The sequence below is a fragment of the Babylonia areolata genome, chromosome 2 (assembly GCF_041734735.1).
Source record: "Babylonia areolata isolate BAREFJ2019XMU chromosome 2, ASM4173473v1, whole genome shotgun sequence".
NCBI lineage: Eukaryota > Metazoa > Mollusca > Gastropoda > Neogastropoda > Buccinidae > Babylonia > Babylonia areolata.
Window position 1 is genome coordinate 28,609,828 of NC_134877.1, and position 11,844 is coordinate 28,621,671.

The 11,844-nt window shown below is 39.7% G+C and overlaps 1 protein-coding gene across 1 annotated transcript; it reads right to left on the minus strand.

Annotated features, from left to right (window-relative positions):
• Window positions 1–730: 730 nt before the first annotated feature.
• LOC143279390 (4-hydroxyphenylpyruvate dioxygenase-like protein) lies at window positions 731–11,302 on the minus strand. Its single transcript, XM_076583427.1, has 5 exons — window positions 10,585–11,302; window positions 9,330–9,490; window positions 5,058–5,209; window positions 2,476–2,630; window positions 731–1,562 (listed from the first exon to the last, which is right to left on the minus strand). Exons 1-5 carry the CDS (start codon window positions 11,247–11,249, stop codon window positions 1,379–1,381), a joined length of 1,317 nt encoding a protein of 438 aa, XP_076439542.1. The 5' UTR covers window positions 11,250–11,302; the 3' UTR covers window positions 731–1,378.
• Window positions 11,303–11,844: the final 542 nt, after the last annotated feature.

Below are 11,844 nucleotides of genomic sequence, written 5' to 3' on the forward strand. Positions count from 1 at the left end.
ATACTGCTGACTTTATACTTTGAAAAATGCTCATGACACTGCAGTTTATGATTTTAAAATTCATCCTTGAACAGCAGTAACATTTCCTGAATTGAAACTTCCCCTTGATATTTTTTTTTAAAATATCAAATTCTGAACTGGCTAGCTCCATATCAAATTCTGGACTTACTCAGCTGTAATGTGGTGTAGCAGAGTTGTCTGTCTCCTTTCTTTCCCCAAAGAAGTCTCCATATGTGTGTGTATGTGTGTGTGTGTGTGTGTGTGTGTGTGTGTGGTGTGTGCGTGTGTGGTGTGTGTGTATGTGTGTGTGTGTGTGTGTATGTGTGTGTGTGTGTGAAGCATATATTGTGCTTTTTTGATGTGATGATTCATATCTGCAGTCTGTTGTATAAATTTCTGAATTGGTGATGATTTTTTCCGTACATCATTATGTGTCATTATCTGCTATTGTAAGTGTACTGTTTCATGCAAAGTGCTTGGAGATTTTGCACCATGTAAATACTATGTATCAATTCTACTATTATGAACGGATGTCACAAAACCCCCTTGGCCAAGATAATGGGGTTGTAACTTCGGCAAGACCTCCAATGTAATCAAATTTTAGCCAACATAATTGGGACAGCAGTTGCCTCCTCTGTGTTCTCATTGGACAAGACTGTCAATAATGAAGAGATTCATCAACATCACACACACAAAAAAAAAACAAAAAACAAACCCCCAAACCCCCAGCCATACAAGACAGCAAAAAGCACAAAAATAACAACAAAAACAAGACCTTCAAGACTCACTTGTGACAGAGTAAAACACACAAGCTTTTTATGTTTTGAGTATAATTTCAAAATGTAATGTTTAAAATGAGAAAGATCAGTTTACAGCAAATTAAGTCCCCTAGCATTAATTACAGAGTAATTTCCCTTGTTTACTATCTGCACCAAAAGGTTTGCAAAATAAATAAAACTTCCATGCTTAGGAAAAGAAGTTCCTGTGAACAACAAATGATAATAATCACTGCTCTTGTTGTTGGGTCAGAATATCAGATCAAAGTGCCAAGTTTAGAGAATACAAAAAATATAAATATAACAGTAAATGCAGTTTGCATATAATCAGGCTTCATTTATTATTTTTTTGTGCCCATCCCAGAGGTGCAATATTGTTTTAAACAAGATGACTGGAAAGAACTGAATTTTTCCTATTTTTATGCCTAATTTGGTGTCAACTGACAAAGTATTTGCAGAGAAAATGTCAATGTTAAAGTTTACCACGGACACACAGATACACAGACACACAGACAACCGAACACCGGGTTGAAACAGACTCACTTTGTTTACACAAGTGAGTCAACAACAACAAATCAGTCACACTGGGCACACAGTGATAATCAGGACTGGTCACGTGTGTCCTTGGAGTGGTGCATCTCTTTCTCCTGGAAGTAGGCCTGCAGGGAGCGCCACAGGGCCGTGATGTTGCCGGACCCGAACCCTGTAGCCCCCACCCTCTGGATCACCTCCAGGTAAAAGGTGTCTGCGTCAAACAGCGGCTGGGTGAACTTCTGCATCAGATACCTGCAATAAAAAATATATAAATATATAATACAAAGGAGAGGGTCACAGCAGGATGTTGTTTCCAGTTTCTCATTTGGACTCGGTTTTATTGCGTCACCGCTAAACGCAAGAAAAAGATACCGATACCTCCACGTGCACACACACACACACAGACACACACATGCACACAGGCATGCACAGTGACAGTGACAAATACACACACACACACACACAGAAACAAACCAAAACAAACAACAAAACACATACGCAATCAATGAAAGTGTTTGTCAAACTGCTCAAGGTATCTTTTTTAAAGATGCACACACACTACATGATTAATATCATTTATGTTCATCAAAGTGAACACTGCGCTCAGGAACACACACACACACACAACACACACACATGCACAAACCCCCCCCACACACAGACACACACACACATGCATGCACAAACGTAAACACACAGGCACGCATACACACTCACATGAACACATACACATGAACACACACATAGACATACAGTACAGACAGTGACACATGCACAAATGCCCCCCCCCCTCTTCCCTCCCCACTTACTCACACACACACACACACTTAGTACACACATACACACACATACAGTACACAAACATGCACACATGCATGCACAAATGCTCCCCCTCCTCCCTCCCTCCCCACTCACACACACACACACTTAGTACACACACACACACCAACAGACACATACACACACATACAGTACACACACATGCACACATGCATGCCCCCCCCCCTCCTCCCTCCCTCCCCACTCACACACACTTAGTCCACAGACACCCACAGACACACACACACACATGCATGCACAAATGCCCCCCCTCCTCCCTCTCTCCCCACTCACACACACACACACTTAGTGCACACCCCCACACAAGAATCAACAGTGTAACCACCTGACATCAGTGGCCTCTGAAGCCCCTGGGGCGGTGTCACCCCCAACGTTGGTGGTGTGGACGTCATCGTCCCTCTCCAGGTCCACAAGGATTCCGTTCTGCCGGATCAGATCCACATCCACTCCCATCATCAGCATCTCCTTCAGCCGCCCCACCTGTGTCACACACGTCAAAACAGCCACACTCACTTCATCAGAGAATTTCACACACACAGAAATCTGCTCTGACAAAATGAGTAATACAAATACAAATTGGGATGCGTGAAGTCGATTTTTTATTTTCATTAGAGTGGTTGGCCTAGAGGTAACGCGTCCACCTAGGAAATGAGAGAATCTGAGCACACTGGTTCGAATCACTCCAGCAGTCGCCAGTATTAGACCTTGAGTGGTGGTCTGGACGCTAGTCATTCAGATGAGATGATAAACTGAGGTCCCATGAGCTGCATGCATTTAGCGCACGTAAAAGAACCCATGGCAACAAAAGGGTTGTCCCTGGCAAAATTCTGTAGAAAAATCTACTTCAATAGAAAACAAATAAAATTGCAGGCAGGAAAACATACAAAAAAAAAAAAGAAAAAAAAAAAAAAGGTGGCGCTGTCAGTGTAGCGACACGCTCTCCATGGGGAGAGCAGCCTGAATTTCATACAGAGAAATCTATTGTGACAAAAAGAGCAATACAAATACAATCACAATGCCAACCCCTGCCAAGTGTTTGTAGGAACAATCAGGGAATTTGGTAGGAGCAGTGTGAATTTGGTAGGAACACTTGGACTCAGAGCCACATCAGCAAACGTACGTTTTATCTACAACCAGACATACAAACACTTGGGCATACCTGCAACTGCTACGATTAAGGTGATTGCTCCACTCAATGCTGTTTCAAGTTACTCATGCACAATTAGCTGAGCATCATCACGTTAGACCAAGGTTCGTTGTGACTGCCCTGGCCTTGTAATCAATAGGTCTAGAGCGGCTGGGTAATGTTATGACAGGAAAACATGTGATCATGATATCAAGTCGAAAATGAACTCACTGGAATAATTTTTACATTGGCCTAACATCTGAACGAACTGCAATTGAGCATAACAAAATATGACGAAATTTTAACAGTTGGCATCTCTGCTTAATTATCAAAAAAAGGGGTTTGAATTAAACTCCCTGCTTGGTGACATATATTAACCATGTCAAACTGATGTAAATTTGGCCTGTTGGTTTGCTGTGTTTGGCCAAATTTCGCGGCTAACTCAGTGAAAAGACACCAAGCCCAGCCCACCCTGCTGTGGCCAATCACATGCTGTTCACAGCCACAAGCAATGGCTCATTCCTTTTGGCCAGGCTGTCGACGCCATCTTGTCAAAGCACTGCCTTGACTGACCCTGTTTTTGGCTTTTCAACCTGTTCATTTAGCTTGTTTCTTATTTGTGGCTTGTCTTACTATCTCCTTTTGTCCTGTTGTCATCTCTGATGTTCAATGATAATAACATAATAATAATCATGCAGACTGGTGCTCACAACTCCTGGGCAGGGAGCTTGTGGTGTTTTATATGGAAAAAAAATTATACTATATATATATATAAACATGCCACTTACATCAATGATCAAATACACCCTACACAAACAACACATTAACATACTTCATCAAGTATATGTTCACCCTACACAAACAACACATAAACATACTTCATCAAGTACACCATACACAAACAAGCCATAAACATACTACATCTTGTACACCCTACACAAACAATACATAAACATACTACATCAAATACACCCTACACAAACAATACATAAACATACTATATCTTGTACACCCTACACAAACAACAAAAACATACTACATCAAGTACACCCTACACAAACAACACATAAACATACTTCATCAAGTACACCCAACACAATCAACACATAAATGATAAACATACTACATCTTGTACACCCTACACAAACATACTACATCAATTACACCCTACACAAACAACACATAAACATACTACATCAAGTACACCCTACATAAGCCATAAACTACTACATCTTGTACACCATACACAAACAACACATAAACATACTACATCAAGTACACCCTACATAAGCCATAAACTACTACATCTTGTACACCATACACAAACAACACATAAACATACTACATCAAGTAGACCCTTTTCAGCATGGTGTTGTGCTTGGGGAAAGGGACCTTACTGTGATATTTCTCACTCCAAGTCTGACCAGTGTTTTGGGTTTAGTTGAAGGTCAGGCATCTGCTCCTTTTCTTCTTCTTCTTTTTTTTTTTTCAAAGCAGGGATAGTGTAACATCATACGGATCAGTCTGCACGCTTTAACACCTCCTTGAAACTCGAACTTTCTCACTCCATCCTGGATGTGGATCATTACCCGATTTCAGTTGGAGAAAGTTGAAATGGCAGAAGCAGATGTCTGGAGAGGATATGATTCTGAATGAAAGACCAGTGAGGCCAAGAGAGTAAGCGATTAACAAACAATACAGAGAGGAGTGAAGGGAGTATCTAACTTCAATGACCTTACTGCACCCAACCCACAGTGAGAGGAGGCAGCAGACCAGCATACCTCAGTGTAGTAGGTGTAGGGCGCCTCATTGAACTTGACCCCATTGGCCTGCAGCTGGCTGATGGCGCCCACTATGTCCCCCGTGTGGAGACCCACGTGCTGCACCCCCGCACCCCCGTGGTTCTTCAGAAACATCTCCAGCTGGTTAGGACCTTCCGTTCACACACATAAAACCTTGTACAGTTCACTTCAAGGCACTGGTCAGGGCTCTAAATTCCCAAATAGTTTTCTTCAGAAACATCTCCAGCTGGTTAGGACCTTCCGTTCACACATATAAAACCTTGCACAGTTCACTTCAAGGTACTGGTCAGGGCTCTAAATTTCCCAAATAGTTTTTAGTTGTTCTGGGGACAAGTCAATAAAAGTGTTTGTCCCTCCCCCCTACCCTACCCCACCCGAGTTAAACAAAACAAAAGTCATACATATATATTCACGACTTTCTTGTAGACTCTGTCAGTCTGTGAACCATTCATGCGTGTCGCCATTACTAATCTTGGCTAGCGAACCATAACATCTCAGGGAAGTCTATTTCCAGCAAAACCAAAAGTAAACACTTTTTTAGTACGCACTCGGTCAACATGTCCACGCGGAACCATGCCAAAAAAGAAAAACTGTGCTGTCTTAGGCTGTACCTACAGCTCTGAGAAGTTGAACAAGCTTCTGAAACAGGAATGTTTTGACCATAAACCGATGCTACGTGAAAACTGTGGCTGCGAACCACCCTATCTGTTTTGGTCAATACCCAAAGACAAAGATCGACGTCGAGCGTGGAAGGCGGCAGTCTATGTCAAAAAATCCCCCAAAGCCAGAGAATTTCTACGTTTGTATATGCCTACAGTTAAGTTACCCCAATGCTGTATGAATGCATGCATCTATGAATTTAAGTAACTTTGTAAGAATATATGTTGAAATGTATGCACGTATATATATATATATATATAGTGTGAGCAAGTAGATACAGCAGAAAAGGTTAACAAGATGTATTGTGGTTTTTATATATATATATATATATATTTAGGCCTATATATAAATCCATGTGTTGTGTGTGCCAAATACATTTGCAAATGATCTTTTCATTTGAATAACCTTTCCCTGTTTAAGATTTTGTTTGTTTGATTTTCTGTCAATAGTGTCATGTTGATATAATGAATAAAAAAAAAAGTTTGAGAAAAAATAACTGGTGATGTGGCCTCACAAGACTTAAGTTAATAAGGTTCAGCAGTTAATCTTGGAGCATTTACCATTTTTCCTTCCTCTCAGTATTGTTGAACATCTTCCCAATTGAACAATACTGAATGATTTTGCCTTCTGTGCAAACATTTCAGGAGTGGAAAAGTTTACCTGAAAATTAGTTTTTACAATTCATGAATCTTTGTAACAATCTTCATCTTGCAAGAAGTTAAAATTTAAGTACTCTTGCTTTGAACAATTCTTACACTGGAATCTCTTGTGAATACTTATACTGTTTAATAATTGTGCAGGAAATTAAGTGTTCTGTCCTATCATATTCACAGATACTGATATCACTTTTGGATTTCTCATCTCATCTCATCTATCCCTTGACCCGTGGGTGGGTCGTTGGGGCACCATGGATGACTGCCTGGTCAGCTCGCGCCACCTGCCTCGGTCCTCAGCGGCCCTTTGAGTTGTGGCAAATGGCAGGCCCGTCCACTCTTTGATGTTGTCCTTCCACCGCTTTCTCTGTCTGCCTCTCTTCCTCCTTCCTTGTACGGTACCCTGCAGGATGGTCTTGGCTAGGCCGTCTGATCGTGTGACGTGTCCATACCACCGGAGCTTGCGTTCCTTCACTGTGGTTAGCAGGTCTTTGAATGGGCCAATGGCGTTTTGGACTCTTCTTTTCACTTCCTCATTTGTGATGTGGTCTTTGTATGTAATGTTCAGGATTCACACACCCACAAAAGAATGCTCTCTCTCTCTGTATGTGTGTGTGTGTGTGTGTGTGTGTGATGAACAATATTTGACATTAAGGATCAGTATTAGTATTATTACGTTTGATTTTGCTAATAAGAAAATTACAATAATCAGTAAGCAGCTGCAGATTTAAAATTGAAGAAACTTTTAAAACAAAGAAAACGCTAGCCTATATATATCTATTATGTTCAAGTTTTTCTTTTCTGTACCCTATAAATTAAATTGGAATGTAAATATATCTTATTTATTATGTGTGATTAGGAAAAAGTTGATAATAGTCAAAATAAGTCATGAGAACAGATTTATCACATATCAGCAATAAGAATAACAATATCATTACAATCATTGCCACAACCAGTACCTCCATCACCACTGTTAAAAAACAACACCACTTTGGAAAAAAGTGATTTCTTAGTTTGCATATATATATATCTTGTTATATGATGGGCATATATCAAAACCAATTTGATTTAAATTCCTGTCTGCAGTCCAGTTTAGTTTTGCATTATGCTGTTCTACAGCATATCTGTTAATGTATTTCTCGAAGGACTGCATGTTTGGCAAACGTGGAGTGATTGGGGGGTGGGGTGGGGGTGGGGGTGGGGGTGGGGTAACTTAACTGTAGGCCTATACAGTGTATACTGTAAAAATAATTATTTAAAAAAAATATTTAATGCATTTGCTTATTTAGGTTACTATTTAAAAATTTTGATGTTATTTATGAGCACACAACAAACATTCTTTGCTTGAGGACAAAAAAGAAATATTGATTGATATTCAGTTATTCAAATACTGAATTAGTTATCAAAATCAAACTGCACAAATAATAAGTATAGGATTCCTGAAGATATTGATAGCATATAATGTTCATAAAGGACACACTGGAGCATAGTAAACACACACACACACAGTGTGACAGAAGCATAGTTCACACACACACACACACAAACACACACACACACTGCATACACACACACACACACACAGTGTGACAGGAGCATACGTACGAAATGTTTGGCCACAAACGCATGTCGTCAATCCAATTTGAATCAGCCACTCTGGATGGATTCGGAAATGATTTTATGGCTTTTCTATTACAAAAACATGTTACACTGTCACCGTGTTCCCACTTTGCACCTTTCGGAGCAGCCATTCCGATCAAAAAGAGATATAAGACCGTAAAAAAGTTTGTAAGCCACGTTGTAAGCCACGCACTCCTGTAATCTATTCTCTTGCTGATTCAAAAGCTTCGGAAGTGAAGTTCCCTAAAGTGGCAAAAGACCTTCACCTTGACGGTGATAATTATTCGGGGTTGCGAGGTCATGAAAGTCGTGAATACTAACACAGAGTCAAACATCACAGGAGAAACTAAGAAACCATCGCTTTACACTAAATGCATTATTGAAATATGGTTAATATTTTGTTATAATTACTATTATTAATATTGTTATCATTTTATGTAGTAGCAGTAGTAGCAACAGCAGCAGCAGCAGTGGTAGTGGTAGTAGTAGTTGTAGTAGTAGCAGTTGTCACTGTTGAAGTAGCAGTGTTATTACAATCATTAATTTTATTACATGGTTGCTACAGTAGTATTAGTATTAGTAGCATTATCATTTTTGACTCACTTGTGTAAACAAAATGAATCTATGTTTTAACCTGGTGTTCGGTTGTCTGTGTGTGTGTGTGTGTGTCTGTGTGTCCATGGTAAACTTTAACATTGCCATTTTCTCTGCAAATACTTTGTCAGTTGACACCAAATTAGGCATAAAAATAGGAAAAATTCAGTCCTTTCCAGTCATGTTTAAAACAATATTGCACCTCTGGGATGGGCACAAAAAAATTAAAAAATGAAACCTAATTATATGCAAACTGCATTTACTGTTATATTTATATTTTTTGTAAATTGTATTCTCTAAACTTGGCACTTTGATCTGATATTCTGACCCAACAACAAGAGCAGTCATTATTATCATTTTTTGTTCAAACAGGAACTTTTTGCTAAGCATGGAAGTTTTATTTATTTTGCAAACATTTTGGTACAGATAGTTAAAAAGAGAAATTACTCTGTAATAAATGCTACGGGACTTAATTTGTTTTAAACTGTTCTCATCTTAAACATTACATTTTGAAATTATACTCAATACATAAAAAGCTTGGATTTTTTTTTATTTTTATTTTTTTAAGTGTATCCAAGTGAGTCTTGAAGGCCTTGCCTCTCTTATCATATTGTTGACCATGTCACTGTATTATTATTAATGATGATGATTATTATTACTATTGTTAGTTTTGATGTTGTTATCATCATCATTAAAAAACAAAAAAAACCCCCAAAAAACCAACCTTGATCTGGCAGGGTCTCAGCTATAACAAACTTTACACTGCCCATGGCTTTCTCCTCTGTGGCAAGTCCTGTCTCTGCGCATTTCCAGTATTCAAAGGCTTTCAGCCGCATTCCCACATCTTTCCCGCTGATCACAAACCCTTCCGCATCATCGTCCTCTCTGGACATACACAACACAAATTACCAATTTACCACAATTTGTAAACTAAACACCATGTTTACCAAATCTTTCAGATTGAATGTTTCATGGTTAGATCTATAATATTTTCTGATCATTCATTGAGTCCACCACTGATGTTGAAAAAGACAGGTAACAACATGTACACCTCATCCACATGAACATGTACACACTTGAGTGCATAGCAGACAGAACTCTTGAATTTGAAACCAAAAAAGGCAATGGGGCACCTTGGGGTTGACAATGAATGAATGATGGTACAAATCTGGCCAAGAAATATTTTGCGATTTGGCATTACATTCTGCTGGTCACATTTTTTTTTTATGGTCCTACACTGGAACATTTCCAAAAGACCCCCCCCCACCCCCCCCCCACCCCCAAAGTTTGAATTTTCATTTCACTCCAAACCCCCTTTTGCACCCCCACACGCCCTCTCAAGTATGGTATAAAAATCGGTAAGTATCTCTCTCTTTCTCTCTCTGTGTGTGGCTGTCACCACGTCTTCTGCTTGCTTCCTCCACCACCAGACGGTTCCCTCTCAGTGTTCAGTGTTCTCTCTCTTTCACACACACACACACACACATGCACACACACACACTCTCTCACACACGCACACACACACTTATCTGCACTGTAGTTTGCTACACACATTCTGTGTGTGGCTCACTTGCTCTCAAACTATAGACATATCTACTCATACTCTGCAGACAGTAAAAAAAACCTAAAATCCTTTTGTTTTTTTTCAGCTGGCAGAAATCTGTTACTGGACTTGATTACCAAATGAAATTATGCGTTAACAAATCACCAATCAACCATCCTAAATCAGCAGATATACAGCAGAAAGAATGGGGCAACATCAATTGATGGGACGACAAATTAAAAAGTATCTACAGGAAAACATCATCTGATCTTCATACTACTACTACTACTACTAAGAAGAGATTATTTTCATTATTATTCATCTTATTGTTATGATCATCATCATCATTTCATACACAGATGCGGATTGTGAATGAAAATGTAATGCATGCGTTAAACAAACATAAAAAATGATGAATAAAAAGCCACCAACGTACCTGTTGATAAAAAAGCGTTTCATACCGAAACATTTTTCGTACCACTTGATCATATCAACAGACGACCCACGTGGTACACAAAAGGTCACGTGGTCGATATGCTGAAGGTCAATCGCCGGGCGCGGTGAAGACAAACCGGTTAAACTCATTTCGTCCACATCACAAATCGTTTGTTTGTCGTTTTCAGCTGTTTGAAATCCCGGCAAAAAGAAACCAGAATATTGACTGTCTTCCACTAACGTATGAACGACATTGCCCACACAAGACTTGACCATGCACACACGTACTGATCCCATCGGGTCAGAAACAGTTTGCAAAGGTTTTATGAACTGGACGTTTTGCTTGGACAAACGATTGACAAACCCTTCAATGTTCTTCACACGTAAAGCTATGTTAAACACAGAGTCTCTGACAGGCTGTGAGTTATTTTCTGTCGGAAAAGCCCAAGGATGGACGTACGGGTCGTTTCCAATCCCCTTGTTGTCTTTCGACGAAAGTTCTGTGATAAGAAATCGAACCGCACTGGAAGAGACGAGCCACTGTTTTGAGCCAGGCGTTATCCTCGTTCCTGCCAAACGAAACTTGTACCGAGAAAGGAAATTCTGGACATGTTTCAGTCCATTTCGAACTCCAAACTCAATGTGATGGACGCACTTCGGCTCCATTCTGTTTTGCAATGTCGAGTGAATAACCACTGAGCATGATCTCCCTTTATGCCGGTGGGCGACAACTTGTAACATCCCCCCTTTTGTTTCTTCTTTTTATCTTCGCTCTTCCTCTGTGGCCGTCATCCTGTTATTGTCATGCTTCCTTGTTTCTCTATGGCTCAAAAGAGTTAATGGGAATAAACAAATTCTGAAACTCCGAAACACATACTATTGAACTCGATGGGTGACAAGCGCTGATCTATTTTTAGATTTGTGGCGACAAGCCAGCAAGCACGTCGACACCAATTTATTTTTAAGTCCGTTGCACGTTTTAAGCCTTCCAGCGTTCAAAGACTTCCGTATATTTACAACAAAACCTATCGACAGGAAATATATTTTCATTATTTGAATATTGGTAATGATGATAATAACAATGCTAAGTTTACCGTTTTACTGCACTTGATCAGTCAAATAATTTTGCTCACAAAGCGCAGTTTACGGCAGTTACAATAGTTCCAATTAAAGAACAGCATATAAATAATCCACTGAAATATAAATGCAGTATGATCCAAAGAAGAAGCAAACACGACAAAGACACAGCACCAAGACAGCA

Bases quoted from the DNA above. Each gene is read 5' to 3' on its own strand.
- LOC143279390 (XM_076583427.1), bottom strand. From the start codon at position 11,249: ATGGAGCCGAAGTGCGTCCATCACATTGAGTTTGGAGTTCGAAATGGA. The intron at 5,210-9,329 runs GTTGGTTTTTTG...TGTGAACGGAAG, and splicing joins TGAGACCCTGCCAGATCAAG to GTCCTAACCAGCTGGAGATG. The intron at 2,631-5,057 runs GTATGCTGGTCT...TGTGTGACACAG, and splicing joins CCTACACCTACTACACTGAG to GTGGGGCGGCTGAAGGAGAT.